This window comes from Empidonax traillii, unplaced genomic scaffold (assembly GCF_003031625.1).
Source record: "Empidonax traillii isolate 1590-97213 ecotype Southwest subspecies unplaced genomic scaffold, ASM303162v1 scaffold218:size1087226, whole genome shotgun sequence".
In the NCBI taxonomy this organism is placed as follows: domain Eukaryota; kingdom Metazoa; phylum Chordata; class Aves; order Passeriformes; family Tyrannidae; genus Empidonax; species Empidonax traillii.
In genome coordinates, this window is record NW_020955411.1 from 1052213 (window position 1) to 1069269 (window position 17057).

The 17057-nt window shown below is 45.8% G+C and overlaps 1 protein-coding gene across 1 annotated transcript in view; it reads right to left on the reverse strand.

Moving 5' to 3' along the window:
* Positions 1-17057, reverse strand: part of MDGA1 (MAM domain containing glycosylphosphatidylinositol anchor 1) — a 97501-nt gene that overhangs the window by 69531 nt on the left and 10913 nt on the right. Inside the window, exons 5-7 of the mRNA XM_027887683.1 lie at positions 12336-12605; positions 11619-11948; positions 8065-8358 (exon numbers count right to left, since the gene is read on the reverse strand). Of these exons, the coding sequence (XP_027743484.1) occupies positions 8065-8358; positions 11619-11948; positions 12336-12605 (894 nt within the window). The remainder of the gene's footprint in view (positions 1-8064; positions 8359-11618; positions 11949-12335; positions 12606-17057) is intronic.

A 17057-nucleotide genomic window follows, 5' to 3' on the forward strand; every position in this document is an offset into this window, starting at 1 on the left:
CTGTTTCAATCACTAAATTGTTCTTACCTCATCCAATGAGGTTTACTTTTTTTTTTTTTTTCCTGATTCTCCTCCCCATCCCTAATGGATTCCCCATAAATTCAGATCCCAGTCCTATTCATCACCCTTGACAGAAAATATCCCACCATTCCACACTCCAGGATCTACAATGCGTTCTCTGCCTTGGGCAAATTCCCATGTCCCCTGGACCTGTTCTGGTGTTGCACAGACCAAGAGAGAAAGCTTGGCAACAGCTGCTGTGCCACACTCACCACCTCTGACTTGCTTACTGGAGGTAAGCACGCAGCAAAAGTACTCACAGTGTATGTTAGAGAGGAACCTGTGTTACATCCCTCTGCAAACTGAAGCAGAGCTAGGACAACCCCTCCCTCAAGGGAGATCGCAGACTTGATGCTATCTGGGTACCACCAGCTGTATTGCACTTTGAAGGTCTTTTATACAGGTGGTTTTACCTATGGGTTAAAGCCAGATAACAACAACAGGACTCAAAACCAAATTAGTTTCTCCTGAACACCAAGACGGAAGCACTGGCAAAGTGTCTGACAATCCTTTGGCAGCCGTATCTTCCTGTGACTTAAAACAAGGGCATGCTTGGGTGAGACCCAAACTTGCACAGCCCTTCAGGAGGCCCAGTGCAAAGCAGTTGAGAGGATTCTGGAGTTTTTTTTTATCCCAACAAGTTGATATGTAACTAGGTCTTATAGAGCAAATAGGTGCCACAGCACGAAAACTTTAAAAGGGATGTCTGAATTAGAACAGTATGAGATGTGGTGTTCAGCCCTGAAAGGGCCACAGAAGGTGAGCAAATATCCACAGAGACATGACCAAGATTGTCTGCCGTTTCTATACGGCCCTTGTCTCCCCTTTTCTGACAAACTGTATAGCTTGGATGTGTCTTGATAAAATTAAGTTGCTCTTCCTGGACAGTACGGCCAAAAAACAGAATAATGGGATTATGGAGTGTGTATTTGTTTCTCCCAACAATAGCCGAGAAATGGATTAACTGATTTAAACCAGTCTTCTTTGGAACAAACAAATTCATCTCTCTAGGTAAGGAGCTCTCACACAAGCTTTTAGAGATGAACAATGAGCTGTACAGAGGCTGAATGGCAGTGCAAGGCAGGCTGCAATCTCACAGAGCAGACCTAGGTCCTCTCTTCAAGGCAGGCTCCCACCTTCCTGATGCACATATCTGGGTATTTTCCTCCCTTCTTTACCATATTTTACCCAGGGCACAGCAAAAAGGCCTCGTGGTACTTTGCATCTGATGGGTGTGGTCACAGACTGAACATGCCAGCTTCACAAAATCTGCTCCCTAGCCTCCGAATTCCCTCTGCCATCTGGGCCTTTTGCTTTATGTCTCAAGTCTCTTACATCTCCTGGCCACCACAGCGTGCAGACATGCTCTGTCAGACCAATTTCAATCAAAGAGGTAAATCAGAAAAACTCAGGGCACAAGGGAGACTTCCCAAGAAACCTCAGTGAGTAGGAACCTTGTCCACAAGGCAGCAAGCAGAGGAGAGACATGGATTCTGCAAAGACCCAACTGCTACACACTGAGGGCAAAAATTCAGACCAGCCAAAATTCATACCACTCCTTTACCCTGTCAAAGGCATATTTTTATTTCTTTAAAGCTGCATACAACAAACATCACCAAAAAAAAGCAGCACTGGGAATCCTGGGGCTTTGCTCTATTAACATAAAGGTGGCTCCAAAGAAGAACCACCTAGCTTTAGCTGCCAATCTATTTACCCCTTGATGCCACAAGGCTGGCAGAAGGGTAGGACCAAGAAGTCCTACATGGTAACCTTTGGTACAATCCCATCTTAAGACCCAATCCAAGTGCTGTCATAGCCCCCATCTGTCAGGCCCCACGACCTGGTAAACGTTAAGACAAATCTGAGGCCAGCTGTAAGTCTCTGCAGTTGTTATTGTGCTCTAAACTGTGACCATTTGCGTTTACAGCCACAACGGAGTAACACTGATTCCTCCCGTCCTCCAGCCTGTCCTAAGACTGGCAACTCTAATTAGCTGTTAGCAGTCCAGGCATGGGAAGCTGAGTGAGCAACTCGAATGCCATATCACCCAGGACAGGGCTACGTGCACAAACAGAAGCTGTAGGCAGCTTAATCCCAAACACAATACTGAAAGCAAAACCTGTGTTTGACAATCAGGAACAAACCTCCCTGCTCTTAACAGTGGGAGAAGGGGGGGTGCTGTGTATTGATAGAAACACAGAAATAACATGTATGCTTTTAGCTTAGTCACACAAATCTCTATGCAATAAATCTGAGGATAAATAGGGAGGATTTCCATCGAAGTGGAACCTAACTGCCAGGCCATGCTTTGCTCAGACCAGTGGTTCAAGGTCATGCCCAGGGCAGTAAATTACTTTATTCTTTTTACTAATGAAGGTCTCCAGGTTTGCAAACACTGAACTTCCAGAAGGCACAGTTCTCCCGTGACTCTGAATACAGACACACTTTACTCAGAACACTGGTTCATTCTTTAGCCTCCCATGTTCTAAAATGAACCAGAACATGACAGAGCCCTAGTTGGTAGGAGAGCCCAAGGTTTCCCTCTCTTGCAAACAAGACCTGTATTGGGTAGAACAGCAATACTGAAGCATAAATGGAAGGGCAGGAAAGTGCCAGCTATTGCAAGGGTAGACAAATCATCATCTGCCCCCAAGTTAGCTCCTGAACTCAGCTTGGAGAAGGGTTTCAGGATGGACATAACTGAAGAAAATAATAAAAAAAACCCCAGTCACTATGAATAAATACACTCAGAAATTAAACCGGCTAGCTCTAAAATTCTTAGCAGATGGCTCTGTACTCCAGCTCACATGGCCACGCAGCAAGACAGATAAGCCAGCTCAGTTGCATATAGGGGTCAGCTCTGACCCCTGACACTCTCATTTCTCTTAGACTCCCTTTATAGCCAGGGAGAGCTGCAGGGAGCTCTCAGGAGCCAAAAGCTCAGTCTTAGCCAGTCTGCAAAAATATCTTCATGCCAAAAACGTGTCTCAAGAGCACTTTTAACGGAGCAGTTAATATCCAGGCTTTTGGAGAAGGGGGCAGGGCATCAGCAAAGGGCACTGACATTGAGCTATGGCTTCAACAGTTGATCGAAACAGTTTAATGCATTTCCATTTCCAGTTGCATGGATCCAGCAATGCTTCTTACTTATTTACAGTATCACCCCTTCCCCTCCTCCCTGCTCTTCTGTTTGCTACATGGATAACAGGGGAAATTGCTGCTGACTATTGCCTGCCTGATGTACAGCAACGCCAATCGGTTCAGCAGGATTTTAAAGAGGAATGAGTCAACAGTGTGTGACCAGGAATAACATTTACCAGTGTGTGAGCTTGAATAGAAAAACATATCTGTGCTCACCTGAACATTAGTTAAAGTGACAATGGCAACAGATGCCCCAGCAGGACGTGTTCTGGCAGTCTTCCAGGTAAGGGCAGAGCCAGACTTGCTAGTCACCAGCCCTTGGCAATACCTGTGTCTAAGACTATAAATGACTCCTGAAATCCTGTTAGCCATGATAACCATCCCTCCAAAGGGAATGTCAGTCTTCTTTCCTGATTACACCTAATATTCACTATGCTTTGAAGACAAAGCACAATAACCCACCTGCTTCTTAACGGGGCAAAACTTTACCTACGGGCTATAAAGATAATCCTTTGGAGATCAATCCCAGATGATTGTGGTCTCTTACTTCAGATCTAGCAGGTGTAAAATTCACAGGCCATGTTATTCCAGGGAAGGAAACATTCAGGTTAATTCCTTTTCTAGTCATTCCTCCTGCCAGTATCTCACCTGTTACGTGACTCCAAGACGAGCAACAGAGCCAACTTTTAGACTCTAAAGCAAAGTCAACCCTATATAAATATTCCCTCTTCCTTCTTCTCTTTTTTTGTTGGGCACTCAGAGACATCAAAACTTCTGTTAAAGACAAAAACAGCACCAGCAAAAGTCTGCTTATCTCATTTTTGGAATTTGGTGAACTAATTAACAACTGTCAATGGAGGAAACAGGTGCTCTTCTATCAGGCTTTGGTGGTTATCCAAAGAGGGAGAACACATTCAAGTGATCGCACAAGGGCCTGAGACAGCAAGTAGTGAGTGCTGTGAAGGAGGATAAACCCACCTGAAGGAAAATACTGGAGTAGATGTATCAAGGATCAGGTGGGATGAGGAGTGCAGGGTTGAGCTGGACTTGGACTAAGCTGTCCAGCAGGTTTACAACATGCTGTTCAGGACTGACAAAGCATCAGAGCTGACACAATTTCATTCAAGCAGGATAGCGTACTAGGATTGCAATTTTCACCTCACTGTTTTATGAGGCTCTAACAGAGAAAATGTCATATTCACTGTGACATAACAGTCATCTCAAAGGCCAGTTCTAGCAACAGCTAGAGTTTACAGTCACTACTAACCTTCGCAATTCATGGAAATACTCTTTTGACCAGTCTTTTAGGACACGTGTTTAATAAATTTTTTTCAATTTGTTGCTATGTACTTTCTAAATTCATACTTAGGTAGCATCCTTTTCACTGATCCACACATGTACACTTTCTTTCCTCCTTTCATGCATATCGGCTCAAATGCCACTATTGTATTGCAAACCCCCGACTGCTGCGCATTTTCAAGCCCAGTGTATGTTTTACAGCCTTACACTATCTCCCCTATACAGAGTGACCCAGCCCTGATTTTAAAATCACCTCTGCAGAGGATTGATTTTTCTGCTGAGATTTTTTTGAGTGAGTACCTGGTTCTGAAAAAACCCTTGACAACAGCATCAGTGATAGCACTGATTTTTAACAGCACTCTGCCATTCCATTAATATTTTTATTTCAATACTACAAAGTGCTGTGTTTATTATGTCCCACAAATCTTTGATAAGATGGGTCAGTTTTATTCCTGTTTTGAAGATACAGGAAAAGATGACAAGATGTTGCCACTTCAAGTGGTAGATTCCCCAGGGTTCTGAAAAGCCCAACCTCTCGCTCTAACCAGTATACAACATTTCTTCATCCTAAACACAAAGCTGTAAGGCTGCAAGGACTTTCATGAACTTATTAATCTTTCAAAACTCTACAGTTCAGACCAAGAAGTCCAGGGAACACACCATGCATCCTGTCAGAGATGATAGACAATTACAGCTCATAAGATAAAAGGAGAGCAACTTCTCCTGCTTTCAAAATACAAAAAATAATAAAAAGTCAAAACACCTTTTTTGACAGCTGACTCGTTCTTTTTGTCTTCTTATTTTCTTTCCACTATTGAAGTGCAGTTGGCAAAGCCTATTTCTATCTAGTTTGTTACAATACAGCAGGGTGAGGGGAGAAAACCAAGAGAAAAGGGAAACACAGAAACAGGTTCTGACATCTAATCAGATCTGCTGTATTGATTTTGCAACTTTAGCTTTGGAGCAAATCAGAGAAACAACCACATTATCATCCAGGATTCGCTCTTCCCTCGAGTGAGCCGGTTCAAAAGGAGCTCACACTGGCACATAAACAGGCACTCCTGCATGCACACACACGCTCACACACATGCACTCGCCCATGTGGATGCACACCCCACCGAAGCAGCTCTCCAATGGGACGTGTGGGCTGGGGGAGGTGAGAGAAGCGCTCATCACAGAGGCTGCAGGAGCCACACGATCCCCATTTCCAACAAGATGAGAATTCCAGAGCAAAGCCACCAGACTAATGAGCTACCCACACTGGAAAGCTGTGTTTCAATTAACCACAGAAGCCCCCGCCGCGGCATTCACATCCTTCCAGCAGCATGAACAAGGAGGAGAGGGATAAACAGGGACTGTGTTGTTTCTGGTTCTGGTTTTTGGGGGCTGGGAAGGAGAATTCTGTAAAAGGGTTGAGGGCAATTCTTGTCCTACTTTCTTGGTTTGCAATTAATTTCTTATTCATACTAATGGAAGGAGCAATTGACAGTCCTGAAACCAAGGCTGCTTGCTTAGGCACAGAATAGGCAGTACCACCACAAGGTCCTTCCACCATTTCCAGGCAGGAGGAGACAGTTCAGGTGTACTAACACTCAGGATGCACCCAGTTTCAACTAAGGGTAAATGGAAATAATGGAGAAGGGAAGAGGGCTGTTTGGGTGGGCTGTTGCATGGACCCTGACACCATTACTTGGGCAGGATCACAAAAAAGCATTGCTTGGCCATGAGAAGAGCTATAGAGAGAGTATGTTGGGTTACTCTTTACATGGTTCATCACATCTTTGCCTTCTTGAGGGTCACATCAAAGGCTCTGCCCCAGAACTGCTTCTGGCTTGTACCTACCACCTTTCTTGTACGGGGAATCATGTCCTCCTCCTGCAGCCCAAGATTCAGTACTGTGATCCCCCTCTAGACCACCTGGTAAGCCTGAATTCATCCCAAGCTTGGCACTGCTGCTCCCTCTGCAGGGGCAATGAGGGTCAAGCGAGAAGCACACAGCTTTCAAAAAGCAACACCAAACTGGGGACACCAGCAGGCCTGAGGGTTCTTTGCTCCCAAGTGAAATTTTGCTGCACTTCTCATCAGTTCTTGAGATGACCAAGAGTCACCCTCCCTGTAATGTCTGGCCAAATCCCATACATTTGGCCCAGAATGCCTTCCAGAACAGCTCAAACCAAGACACACATTTTCACCCTGCTAAAGGGAAGCTTCTCCACACATATTTACCTGCATGGAAATCTGCACACATTTCCCTGTCTTATCCTGTAATCTAATTCCTGCCATGCTCCTGAACAGACAGAGATAATTTTAAAAGGGGATCTTTGAATACTCAAAGTGCCTGCAGGATTTCACACACCTCCATTACTGCTGTGCTCCCAGCAGCTCACATCTGGGAGCAGTTTGTCTGGTTGATTTCAGCCAGGTTGTCTGCTCAGGTCTCACTTCTCTTATTCCTGGGGAGAAAGCCTGAAAGAAGTGTGGCAGCATGTCTAATGAGTGCTGCTGTGTTGTGTGTGGAGGCTCATCAGTCACAGCCCAGAGGCAGCATGCCCATGTGCAAATTAACCTGCTCCCTGCCCATCCCACACCTGTCAGATCTGTGCTGCTCAGAGTACTCTGCAAGAGTTCAGCAATCACACCATTCTGATGGGATGCAGTCTGCAGGAAGAGCCACTCCCACAGTCACCACTCCTTCCAGACCAAGGCATTTTACCCAGCTGCTTTCCCCATCTGATTCAAAGCCTCGTAAGGAGAGAGAGCACACAATCCCACATGTCAAAAAACACCTCAACAGCATGGGAGCAGAGCAGGCACTCACTCCTCTGGAGGGAGAAACCACCGCAGGGAAAGGACAGAGATATCATCCAATGCAGACACTAGCAGCATCCCTCCTTCTTTGTTTACCTTTGTGCACAGTTATTGCCTCCAAGTGGGGCTGGGAGCACCGCCCACAGGTAAAATCCATATACCACATACTAAGAATCAGTTTTCTGTTACTCACAGCCTTGTTACATGAAAACCATTTGGGATATGCACTCCCTGTTAGATCTGCCTAGCACTGCTTTTTAGGCAGAATGATTCAGGCACATCGATAAATGATAGCTGGGGTAACTAAGTTGAAAAAAAAGGTTGTGGGGTGGAAGTAAACGTTCATTTGTTAATGTCATTTGTGGAGTTTAATTAACATTCATTTGCACCTTTTGAGTGTTTGACTTTACAAACTTCATAACATACCCTGAAGGTATTTACACACATGTCATGCATATAAACACACACCTGGTGAAGCTGCTGCTCTGCAGTCATCCTCTGATACAGAAATAGAAAGCATTGCATACAAACATGTACAACACCTCTCCCCCTTCCATTTGCAACATGCTGGCCATATGGTACCCTGCCCTTATCCTTGTGTAGCCATACCAATTAAATATAAACTGTTCAATGGTCCCCAGACAAAAGAGATGTGTCTGCTCAGCCCAGGAAGAAAGGTCAACCCTGCTTAGCCTACAGGCTTTTGTGTGCACAGGCATTCAGCCAGGTGCTCCAGTACTGAATGGTTATACTCACACTGCACGTTGAGCTGCACCAGGGCTTCCCGGGGTCTGATGTTAAAGCCATTGTACCTGGCTGTCTGACACTTATAGGTCCCACTCATTTCTCGGCTCACGCTCTCCAGATGCAGCTTCCCATCGTATGTCTCCATCGTCATTGTCCCTGAAGGCATCGGGGTTTCCTTATCTACCCGGGACCAGATGATGGGTGGCTTGGGCTTCCCACGAACCTCGCACTGCAGCTCTGCCCTGGAGCCTTCCCGGACAGTGATGGTGGACTGACCTTTAGGGACACTGATCGTTGGTGGCACTGAAAGGATAACAAGAAGGGAATAATTTTACACTGAGTTTTCAGCAAGTAAGGAACATTCTTGAGATGCCTGTTGTTTGAGTCACACCAACAGCCTTGAACTCCAGAAGTTTGACACACTGCAACCTCTCTACGAGCACACTGTCCTGTGCAAATTATCCTACAGGGTCTGGAGCTGCAGGATACCAAGGAAGATCCCAGCTTCTCCAACATTGTATCCCAATATCAATGGCAAGTGCCACGTGTATTGGGGCAGACTCCCCACTCCCATCCCTCCATCTGCAAAATGCTACCCAGCAGCAGGGATAGCATTGAGGAATCCAAAGATAAAAGCCTCTTTGATCCATTTCTCAATTTCTGGTCAGTGAATTTCTCAAAGAAAGTCTTTTGGTCAAGAAATAAAAGTTGTATCTCCCAAGGTGTCTAGCACCCTTATCCAGGTCAGACCAAAATCAAGATTTAAAGAATTAGTGCTTGTAGATTGCATCTCTAGGGGGTCCACAATCCCTATTCCTAAACTACAGCAAGAAGTCAGCTCTGTTAGGTGTCTTTGCTTATTTTACATTGGTGAATGCACTGTGAATCTCCACACCAATGAACCTCTGGCCCATCTGAGTGAGTGACAAGTCCCAGCAAAGATCAATCCTGGCATCCCTTCCAGGCTGGGAAGAGCTCACCCAGCAGAACTGCTGCCGAGCCAGGGCTAGAGCTGGAGGCACAGCAACACTCAAAGAAATACCCAGTTATCAACTGACAAGCAAAACGTTGTTGAGAAACAAAGCTCAAAAGAAACCCTATGACTACAGCTAAAGGGTGCAGAGTTGTCAGTGGGAAGAGGTTTGCTGTTCACATCCCTAACACCACCAAGAACCCAGGAAGGGGATGTTTGTGCTAAACTCCACGAAATATTGACAATTTATTTGTGTTAGGCTTTAGAGTTACCAGCTCAGCTGAGGTAAATATGGCCAAAATCATTCTCTGAAAGCTACCTTTTCAGCCCTTCCTGCTGACAGTGGCAACACTTGGATTGACACTCCTATAACTGCCAGGGCCATGTACTTCGTTTCCATTTAAATCAAAATGCAGGACTACAGAAGCTGTAACAAGCTGGTCTGACCAACATTAGCTCAATTCAGCTCCAGCAAAGGAGAATGTGCTGTGATAATTGTACATGTTACAGCCTGGAGCTCTCTATGAACAAATTTAGGATGGATCCAGCCTAATCTTCCTCTGCAGTGACCTCCCTATGCAACAGGGAGGCCACATTTTCAATTTGCAGGTCTCCCGTGGGCGGGGGAATCTCATCACACCCTGTCCTGCACAGTGCGAAGGTACGACAGCACTTTCAGTGCCAACGCTGTCGGCAGCTGCTCACCTGGTGAGCTGTAATTTTCTCCACAGGAAAAGTTGTAAATTACATTTGAAGATTTTTTTTTTTTTAATTAGAGCTATCTCCTTGGAGCTGCTCAGTGGAGGCAGCCACCTTGACGAGCTCAGGCTTTGCTCATCAGGGAAACACGGAGCCACTGCTGCGGCCCTCCTGCTCTAAACCTGTGGTCTCATAAAAACCTGGGGTTTTATATGGGAATCACTTGTCAGAGGTGGCTCACTGCTGTTCGTGGGGATGCTGCATGTTGGACAGCCTTGGCTGCTGCATGGAGGGTTGCTCCAACAGGGATGGCTGTTTTCATTCCCTGGGACACATGGATGTCCTGCTGGCCCAGGCTGCAAAAGAGAGGCTTCAAAATATCCCAAGCTGCCCTCCCACCCTTCCTCATTGGCAGCATCCACACAAGCATATGGGACTCATCCTCCTCCGAACAGGCATGGGGTAACCTGCCACTTCAGACTCCACCTTTAAGGCAGCAACTGGCTGGTGCTTAGACCAACATCTGCACTGACTGACACTGCCCAGCCTCTCAGTGGGGTCATCCAGGGTCTCCCAACCCTTTCCAGCCTCCTACCCTTGCAGTCTTAAACACAACTGCACTCTGCTATCTAGTGATCTTGGGCAAAAAGGATTGCTCCCAGAGGTATCAGCCACTCAAGGTCAGGAGAGACAGTTTTGCACCAGGACTGGGGAGTTCCCCTGATTTTGTTCCCTGGTGGTATGACAAGGTTGGTGTCAGCTGGCATGGAGTGGGTCCACAGCTGCCCACAGAATAAAAGCACCATCCCTCCCTTTTTAGTAGGTCCAAGGCATGGGCAGGACTCATTCTCCAGGCTGCTAATGAGCATTGGATGCAATCACATTGGGCACAGGCTGGCCCCAGTATTTCTGATGGGAGACAAGGGCTTCCCAAAGCATCAAAAGCAGTTGAAGCACTTTTTGTTGGAGAGCTGTAATCAGAAACGTCCAGAATCAAGACTGTGATCAGACTGGCCTATGGGTCCAGCACAACCAGGGACTGAGAAGAAATTTTCTGTGAAGGTTCAGGTCAAAATTTGTGGGCAGCTGTCTCCCCTGAGGAGTCCTCATCAGATTACTAATGCAGTGCTGCTTTGTGCTGTACTCTCTCGGTCCTGGAAAGGCAGCACAATGACATGGATGTAACGGAGAACACAGTTGGATCCATCACTTCCCCAGAAACAGAAAGGCAACCCTGTCAGTCCCCAAAGTGATTGACAACCATTTACCTATTGGTCCTGTCCTCAACAAGCCATAGGGTGAAGCTTTGACCCTGATTTTAAGGGGGGAGGCATTTATAACACTGACTCCTGAAGAGAGTGCCCAAGACAGACTGCATTTGCAATCCCGTAAACATTTAAACATTAAAAATCTTCATCTATGGCAGATGACACCAATATCCTGGATACAGCTCTAAAAAAAGGTATATTCCTCATAAGCAATGCTGAAGAGAGGAAACAAAAGCTTTCTTTCTCTTTTACTCCCTTCTAAACAAAGGGACACTTGAAATTTGGGGAAATATCACCTCTTCTTCCTTCCTTCACAATGTGGAGGTTTCTTTGAACAATCACACTCTAAACCTGTCTCTGTAGCTTTGAGTGTACTTTGGACTTTTCATAAGGAGAAAACATAAAGAAAGATCTGCTTGCTGCATAACACATCTGACAGTGAAGCTGTAACTATTGTCCATCTCCAAGCTCAGCTAAGTGCTTGCCTGAGGATCTGAGACTTTTCCCCACTGGGATTCAAGACACTCATGTGAGGTCCTTCAAAAAGGCCAGAGGCATGCGGGCGGCGGGGGAGTGATGTCAAACACTCCTCTGAGGTCCCCATCTGCCACAGAGAGGCTCACCTGTCTCTGAGGAGATGTTCACTTCCACACTGAGGTCAGGAATGGGTGCTCCTTGGAAGGTAGCCACACACATGTAAGTACCATAGTCACTGAATCGCAGGTCAATAATCTCCAAGCTGCAGGTCACAGGTGGGAGCTCAGGATCATTCCGGGTGATGAGCAACCGGTCTGAGAACCTGGCTGGTTTCCCATTCTTGTACCAGGAATAGACAACCTTCTCCTGGGGAACAGCATCTACATGGCATGAGAGCTTCAAGTCCTGTCCTAACTGGATAGTCTCACTCTCTTTGATCACATCAGGAGTGATTTGGAATGTGGCATTCTTCATGGCTGAGATAAACAGAAGTGAAAAGCTGGTTAGGGACAGTAAAGTGTCTTGCATGGGACATGACAACAATTCTTTGCTCCTCAGGAAGGAAAAACCTGCCCAAAGATCTCTGCAACTTACTTTCCCATAAAATGTCCCCAGGGCCTCACATCTGGCAGTCTGGGATCATTCTCCAGCCCAGGATAGTGGTACAGCCTGGGACGAGGCTGCAAGAAGTGCTTGCACAGCTGTTGGTCTGGGAGCAGAGAAATTTGCACAGGCACTTCTCCAGAATACTAATTGCTGCTAAATATCACATTCGCCCTCAGCCATACAAGAACAGCCAGGAGAAATGCAAATCCAGCCCTTCTGCCCTGAAAACCCATGCTCTGAGAAAAACAGCAACTTACACCGCACCAGCAGGTTCACTATCTTCTTTGCTGGGTTCCCCACATTGTTGATGGCCGTGCAATTGTAGTAGCCCGAGTCCTCCACGCGGATCCTCCAGATCGTGAGGTTGCCTCCTTGCACGAGGCTATTGGGAGGCATTGGGCCAGGAGAGTGAGACCAAACAACTTCTGGCTGTGGGTCACCACCCATCAGAGAGCACTGCATAGTGATATTGTCACCAGGGTTGACCACTAGCGTCTCATTGACAGACAGCTTCAGGGCAGGTGGGGCTGGAAAAGTACAAAGAGGGACACTTCTGAGCTTGAAAAAGACCCATGCACTTGCCTGTACACAGCTTCATACTTTCTAGGATTTATTCTTGATGATGGCTGGTTTGAGTAGGGAGAGCTGGAGGGATTAGTGGACTCATTACTAATATGAGGTGCCTGTGAATCTAAAGCATGCTCCTTACCATGTCTTTCAGTTAGAACACTCTGCTCTCTCAAGGCTAAGAAACAGCGTAGGGAGGAACCACCCCAGAATGGAGATCATATCTAAACCACTCATCATTAGGGCTGGAGCACAAACTAGGTATGACATTTTATCAGTGCTAGTGCAGGTTCTCCAGGGCTTAGGATGCATGTCTGAGTGAACCCTTTGCACAGGCATGGGTGGGAAACAGACAAAATTTGGCAGTGGAAAACCCAAGGCTAAAAGCTTCTTGACTCCTGGTGCAAGCAGCCACAGTTAGGCATAAGGGCAATGGAAAGCCACTGCAGAATTGATGGAGAGGTGAAGGAGAATGGATATGCTCAGAGGAGCCTGTTTGAACCAAACCACTGCTTGTGTTCAAGGAAAGCTTGAACCACTCCACCTAAACAGGGTTTCTATCCCAAGAAGGGAGCTTTAGGGAAGATCTTTCACTAAAAGGATGTCAGCTATCCTACAATATGCCTCTCCATCTCTCCCACCCAGCTAGACATCTTTGAGAGGCAAAGCCTTTGACAGGCATAGTCCTAGCAGCTCAGAGCCTGATATGGAAGACCAGGACCTGTCTGCACAGTAACAAACCATGAGCAGCAACTCTACACCTGCTCTTAACTTCCTTCACCTCCTTGGGTGTTTAATACACTTTTCTATTTAATACACTTTTCTATACACCTGGGGGCTATCACAATCACAGGGATTCTCTTCCATTTACAACTGAACTGAAACTCATTCAAAACGTCTAGACAACCTCTCCTTTGAATACCCTAGTACCTGATTTTCAGTTTATTTTATTTCTGCACCCTCCTCACTACAGCCCCCTCCAGGAACTGATCAAAAATACCTCCCTTTGTATTCTCTATTTTATTCCCTGAAAAGCCTTTCAAAGCCTCTGTCAGCACCACCACTGGCTCCATCCAGACAGAGTTGAGAAAGCATCAGTCCCCAGCACAAAGGCAGAGAGCATGTTTTAAGTAACAGCCATAATAATGCAAAATAAGATATTGTTCCATATTCATGAAGCCTGATTTAACAGCATCATTATTTCTACCTCCTTTCTCCCTGGACCCTGTGTTAATGAGCTGTGCTGGATTTGTGTTGGATCCCTAAATTACAGCCCATACAAACAAGGCGAGGAGGACTGCTCTCTCCTCAGCACCAGTGCCGTAATTTAGTAGTGCAACTACTGCCGTGCTGCATTATTGGTTTGGTGCACTGAATATAACATCCTCCCTGGCCACAGTACATGCTCTTTTTGCCAGAGGTGGCCAATTGTGCCTAAGGAAGAAGAAGGCTCCTCTGTCACCTGCACTGGACATTTTGAGGCCAGTGGCTGGAGTCCTTGAATTTTGGGAGGCCACAACTTGCATTCAAGAGACTTTGGTAGCTCTCTTTGTTGGAATCTTGCAAACAGTGTGCAAGGGTTAGTGCATAGTAAATGGCAAGGGAAGGATATGTACATCCTCACCAAGGTGGTTTCATGAGATACTATGAAGCCCAGAAACTCAGTAGCTCAAGTCACCATGGTTGGGTACAACACAATCCTGTCACTAACTGAGTGTAGCTGACACCAAATTGCTGTTTCCGCCTTCTGACATTGAACTAGTCTCAGATTCACAGGGCATGGACAAACTGACAGATGCAGCATCCATCCCCACCAGAGACAGAGAAGGGCTGAGACTGCCCTCTGTCCGGAGAGAAGGTGTCAGAGTTGGGAAACACAAACCCGAAGTCCTACATGCTCTGGTTCAGATTTAGGGCTCTTGCAGCATTTGATGTGCACATATCTGACCCACATTCATCTTGCCCAGCTCTGGGCAGGGATCATAAAAAAAATGTGACATGCTGGTGCAAGCACTGCATCAGGACAGGTTGTGTGCAATGTAAGAAGGAGGTAAGGAAACTGCAAATCTCCTACCTGCACAGTTCCAGGCAGCAAGGTCCCATGACATACCTCAAAATGGAGCCCTGGCTGTGGCAGCCTTTGTGGATCCCCACTCCCCACTCCCACTCCTGTCAGCAGACAGAGGTTAACAGACTGCAGACATTGTTATGCAGGAGATGAATCTCATTTATTTGTAACCTGTGGCAATTCCTTTTGTTCTTGGCTCAGAAAACCTGCTGGCGGAGTCTGCAGAGCATCGAGGGGACCATTAAAAACAAAGAATCGCTTTCAATTCCCTTTGAAGTCCAATTTGCTGCAGTAAAACTGCTGGAGAATTAACCAGCTGGGCTGCTTAATTTTGCAGAAATTGAGGAAGGAGAAAACATCAGGCTGACCCTGCTGGAGCAGGTGATGACAGCCTGGTGCTGAGCTGGTCCTGTGGCCCTGCAGACCCAACCTGCTGCTTGGAACCATGCAACAACAGCAGAACAGAGGAGGAGCAGAGAAATCTACTTCCCATTAAGGCTGCAGACAAAGAACCCAACCCCTGCTGCAAGGGCCAAGCTGCTTACACAGAGCTTGGGAGAAGCACATCTTACTGGAGACTATGATCTGCCCAAAGGCCACTGAGTAGCCAGCTGAGGAACTGAGGAGCCAGCTGAGGAACAGCAAATGAACTGAGAAGATTCCCTTGGCCTGACATGACCTGACCCACCAATTCCCCTCAAGGTCTGTAGTGCTGGGGACTATAAATATTTAAGAGACGGATTTCCAAGCATCTGAGTGCCTTTTGAGCCCTTCTCAGTTGCAAAGGCAAAAGCATCCTGAGTGAAGCTGCTCAGGATTCTGGGCACAGCCAAGGCTAGAGAAGCTGTGAAAGCACAACTGCAAGAGGGACAGAAAAGACCTATGCAAAAAAGGAGAGAACTAGAGAATTTCCTTTTAATATTTCCTCATCTATTCACAATACTACCTACAGGGCAAGTAACCCAGATCATATTTCGAATTAAATATACTTGTGGTATTTAACACAAATCCTGCTCACACTGCAATGCCAGCTTCATTTTCACTGCCAACTTTTAATACAATTTGCTATGAACACATTTTCCATGGCCCCTTTGAGCTTGTAGTGCCAGGCTCCAATGTAACTATGTATAAATATGCATCTATAATTAAGCAACAGGAAAAAAAAAACTAGATATGTGTACTACATTGTCCAGGTTCAGAACTTAGGTAAGTACTAAACAACTTAGTGTAAATTCAGACATATCACTGACTTCTGATTGGGGCTATAACCTGAAAATACACTTTCCCCATTCACTTACTAAAGGGGCTGGATTGAAATGAAGGGTGGTTTCTCTGTGCTTGGGCTGGCAGGGGGAGTGGACATGAAGAGAAATTTTATTTTCTGACTCCTCAAAGGTGAAGTCACACAGAGAAGAAGAGCTCTATAAGATCCCTTGCTTCATCATTAGCAGAAGATAAGTTTTTAAAGAGAATATTTCAACATTTGCTAGAGTCTCATCCTGAGAGAAATTCAGGTAATAGGGTGAGTTGCTCAAGATATGTTCAGAGATCTTACTACACAGAGAATACTTTTTTCTGACATCAGCTATAATTCACTTTCTTAAGCTCATTACTTCTCTTCTTCCTACCTAAAATGTGGCAACTATTGCTCAACACCTTGAGCTCAAGTTAGATCAATAAACATAATTTAAACAGTATCAACAATATCCTGTCAACAGTTAGCAACATCAGAAAAAGTTCTGTTTCTGCTGCACAAAGATGACACAAGGGATGCAAACTGCTTTGTGTTACATTAGAGAGGTGAATAATTCAAACCACTACAGTGCCTTTCTCTCTGATCATGGAATACCCCAGAGCTGGAAGCAATTTCCTGACATTTACTTACTATTTGAAAATATTCAACACCTGGGGGGGCTTTGTAGGTGGGGATTTGTGTGTGTGTGTGTGTGTGGTTTTGTTTTGTTCTGTTTTTTAATGGACAGGTTGCAATCGGGTCCTTGCCAGTATTTGATACGTGATACTCAATCGTTTACTGCAGGTCAAGCAAGAGGCACCAAACTGAATCTGCTGAAAACTGGAGGTGCCCTCAAGTATTACCAACATGAATCTGAGTGTAAAATCTCTTTATTGGGGAGGCACCGCAGAGGCACGCTTTCTACAAACACCAGCACCAGTGGAGCCTGTTAGCTGGGATGTGCTGAGAGCACAGCCCCGGCAAACCAGGCCAGAGTCACACATGGATGAATTATTTGTAAGAACTGCAGCGCTGCCCAGCTCTAGATGTGTTGAATCTATTTTTAAAGTCACTCAGAATTATAAATAAATAAAACAGTGTCTGAATTAA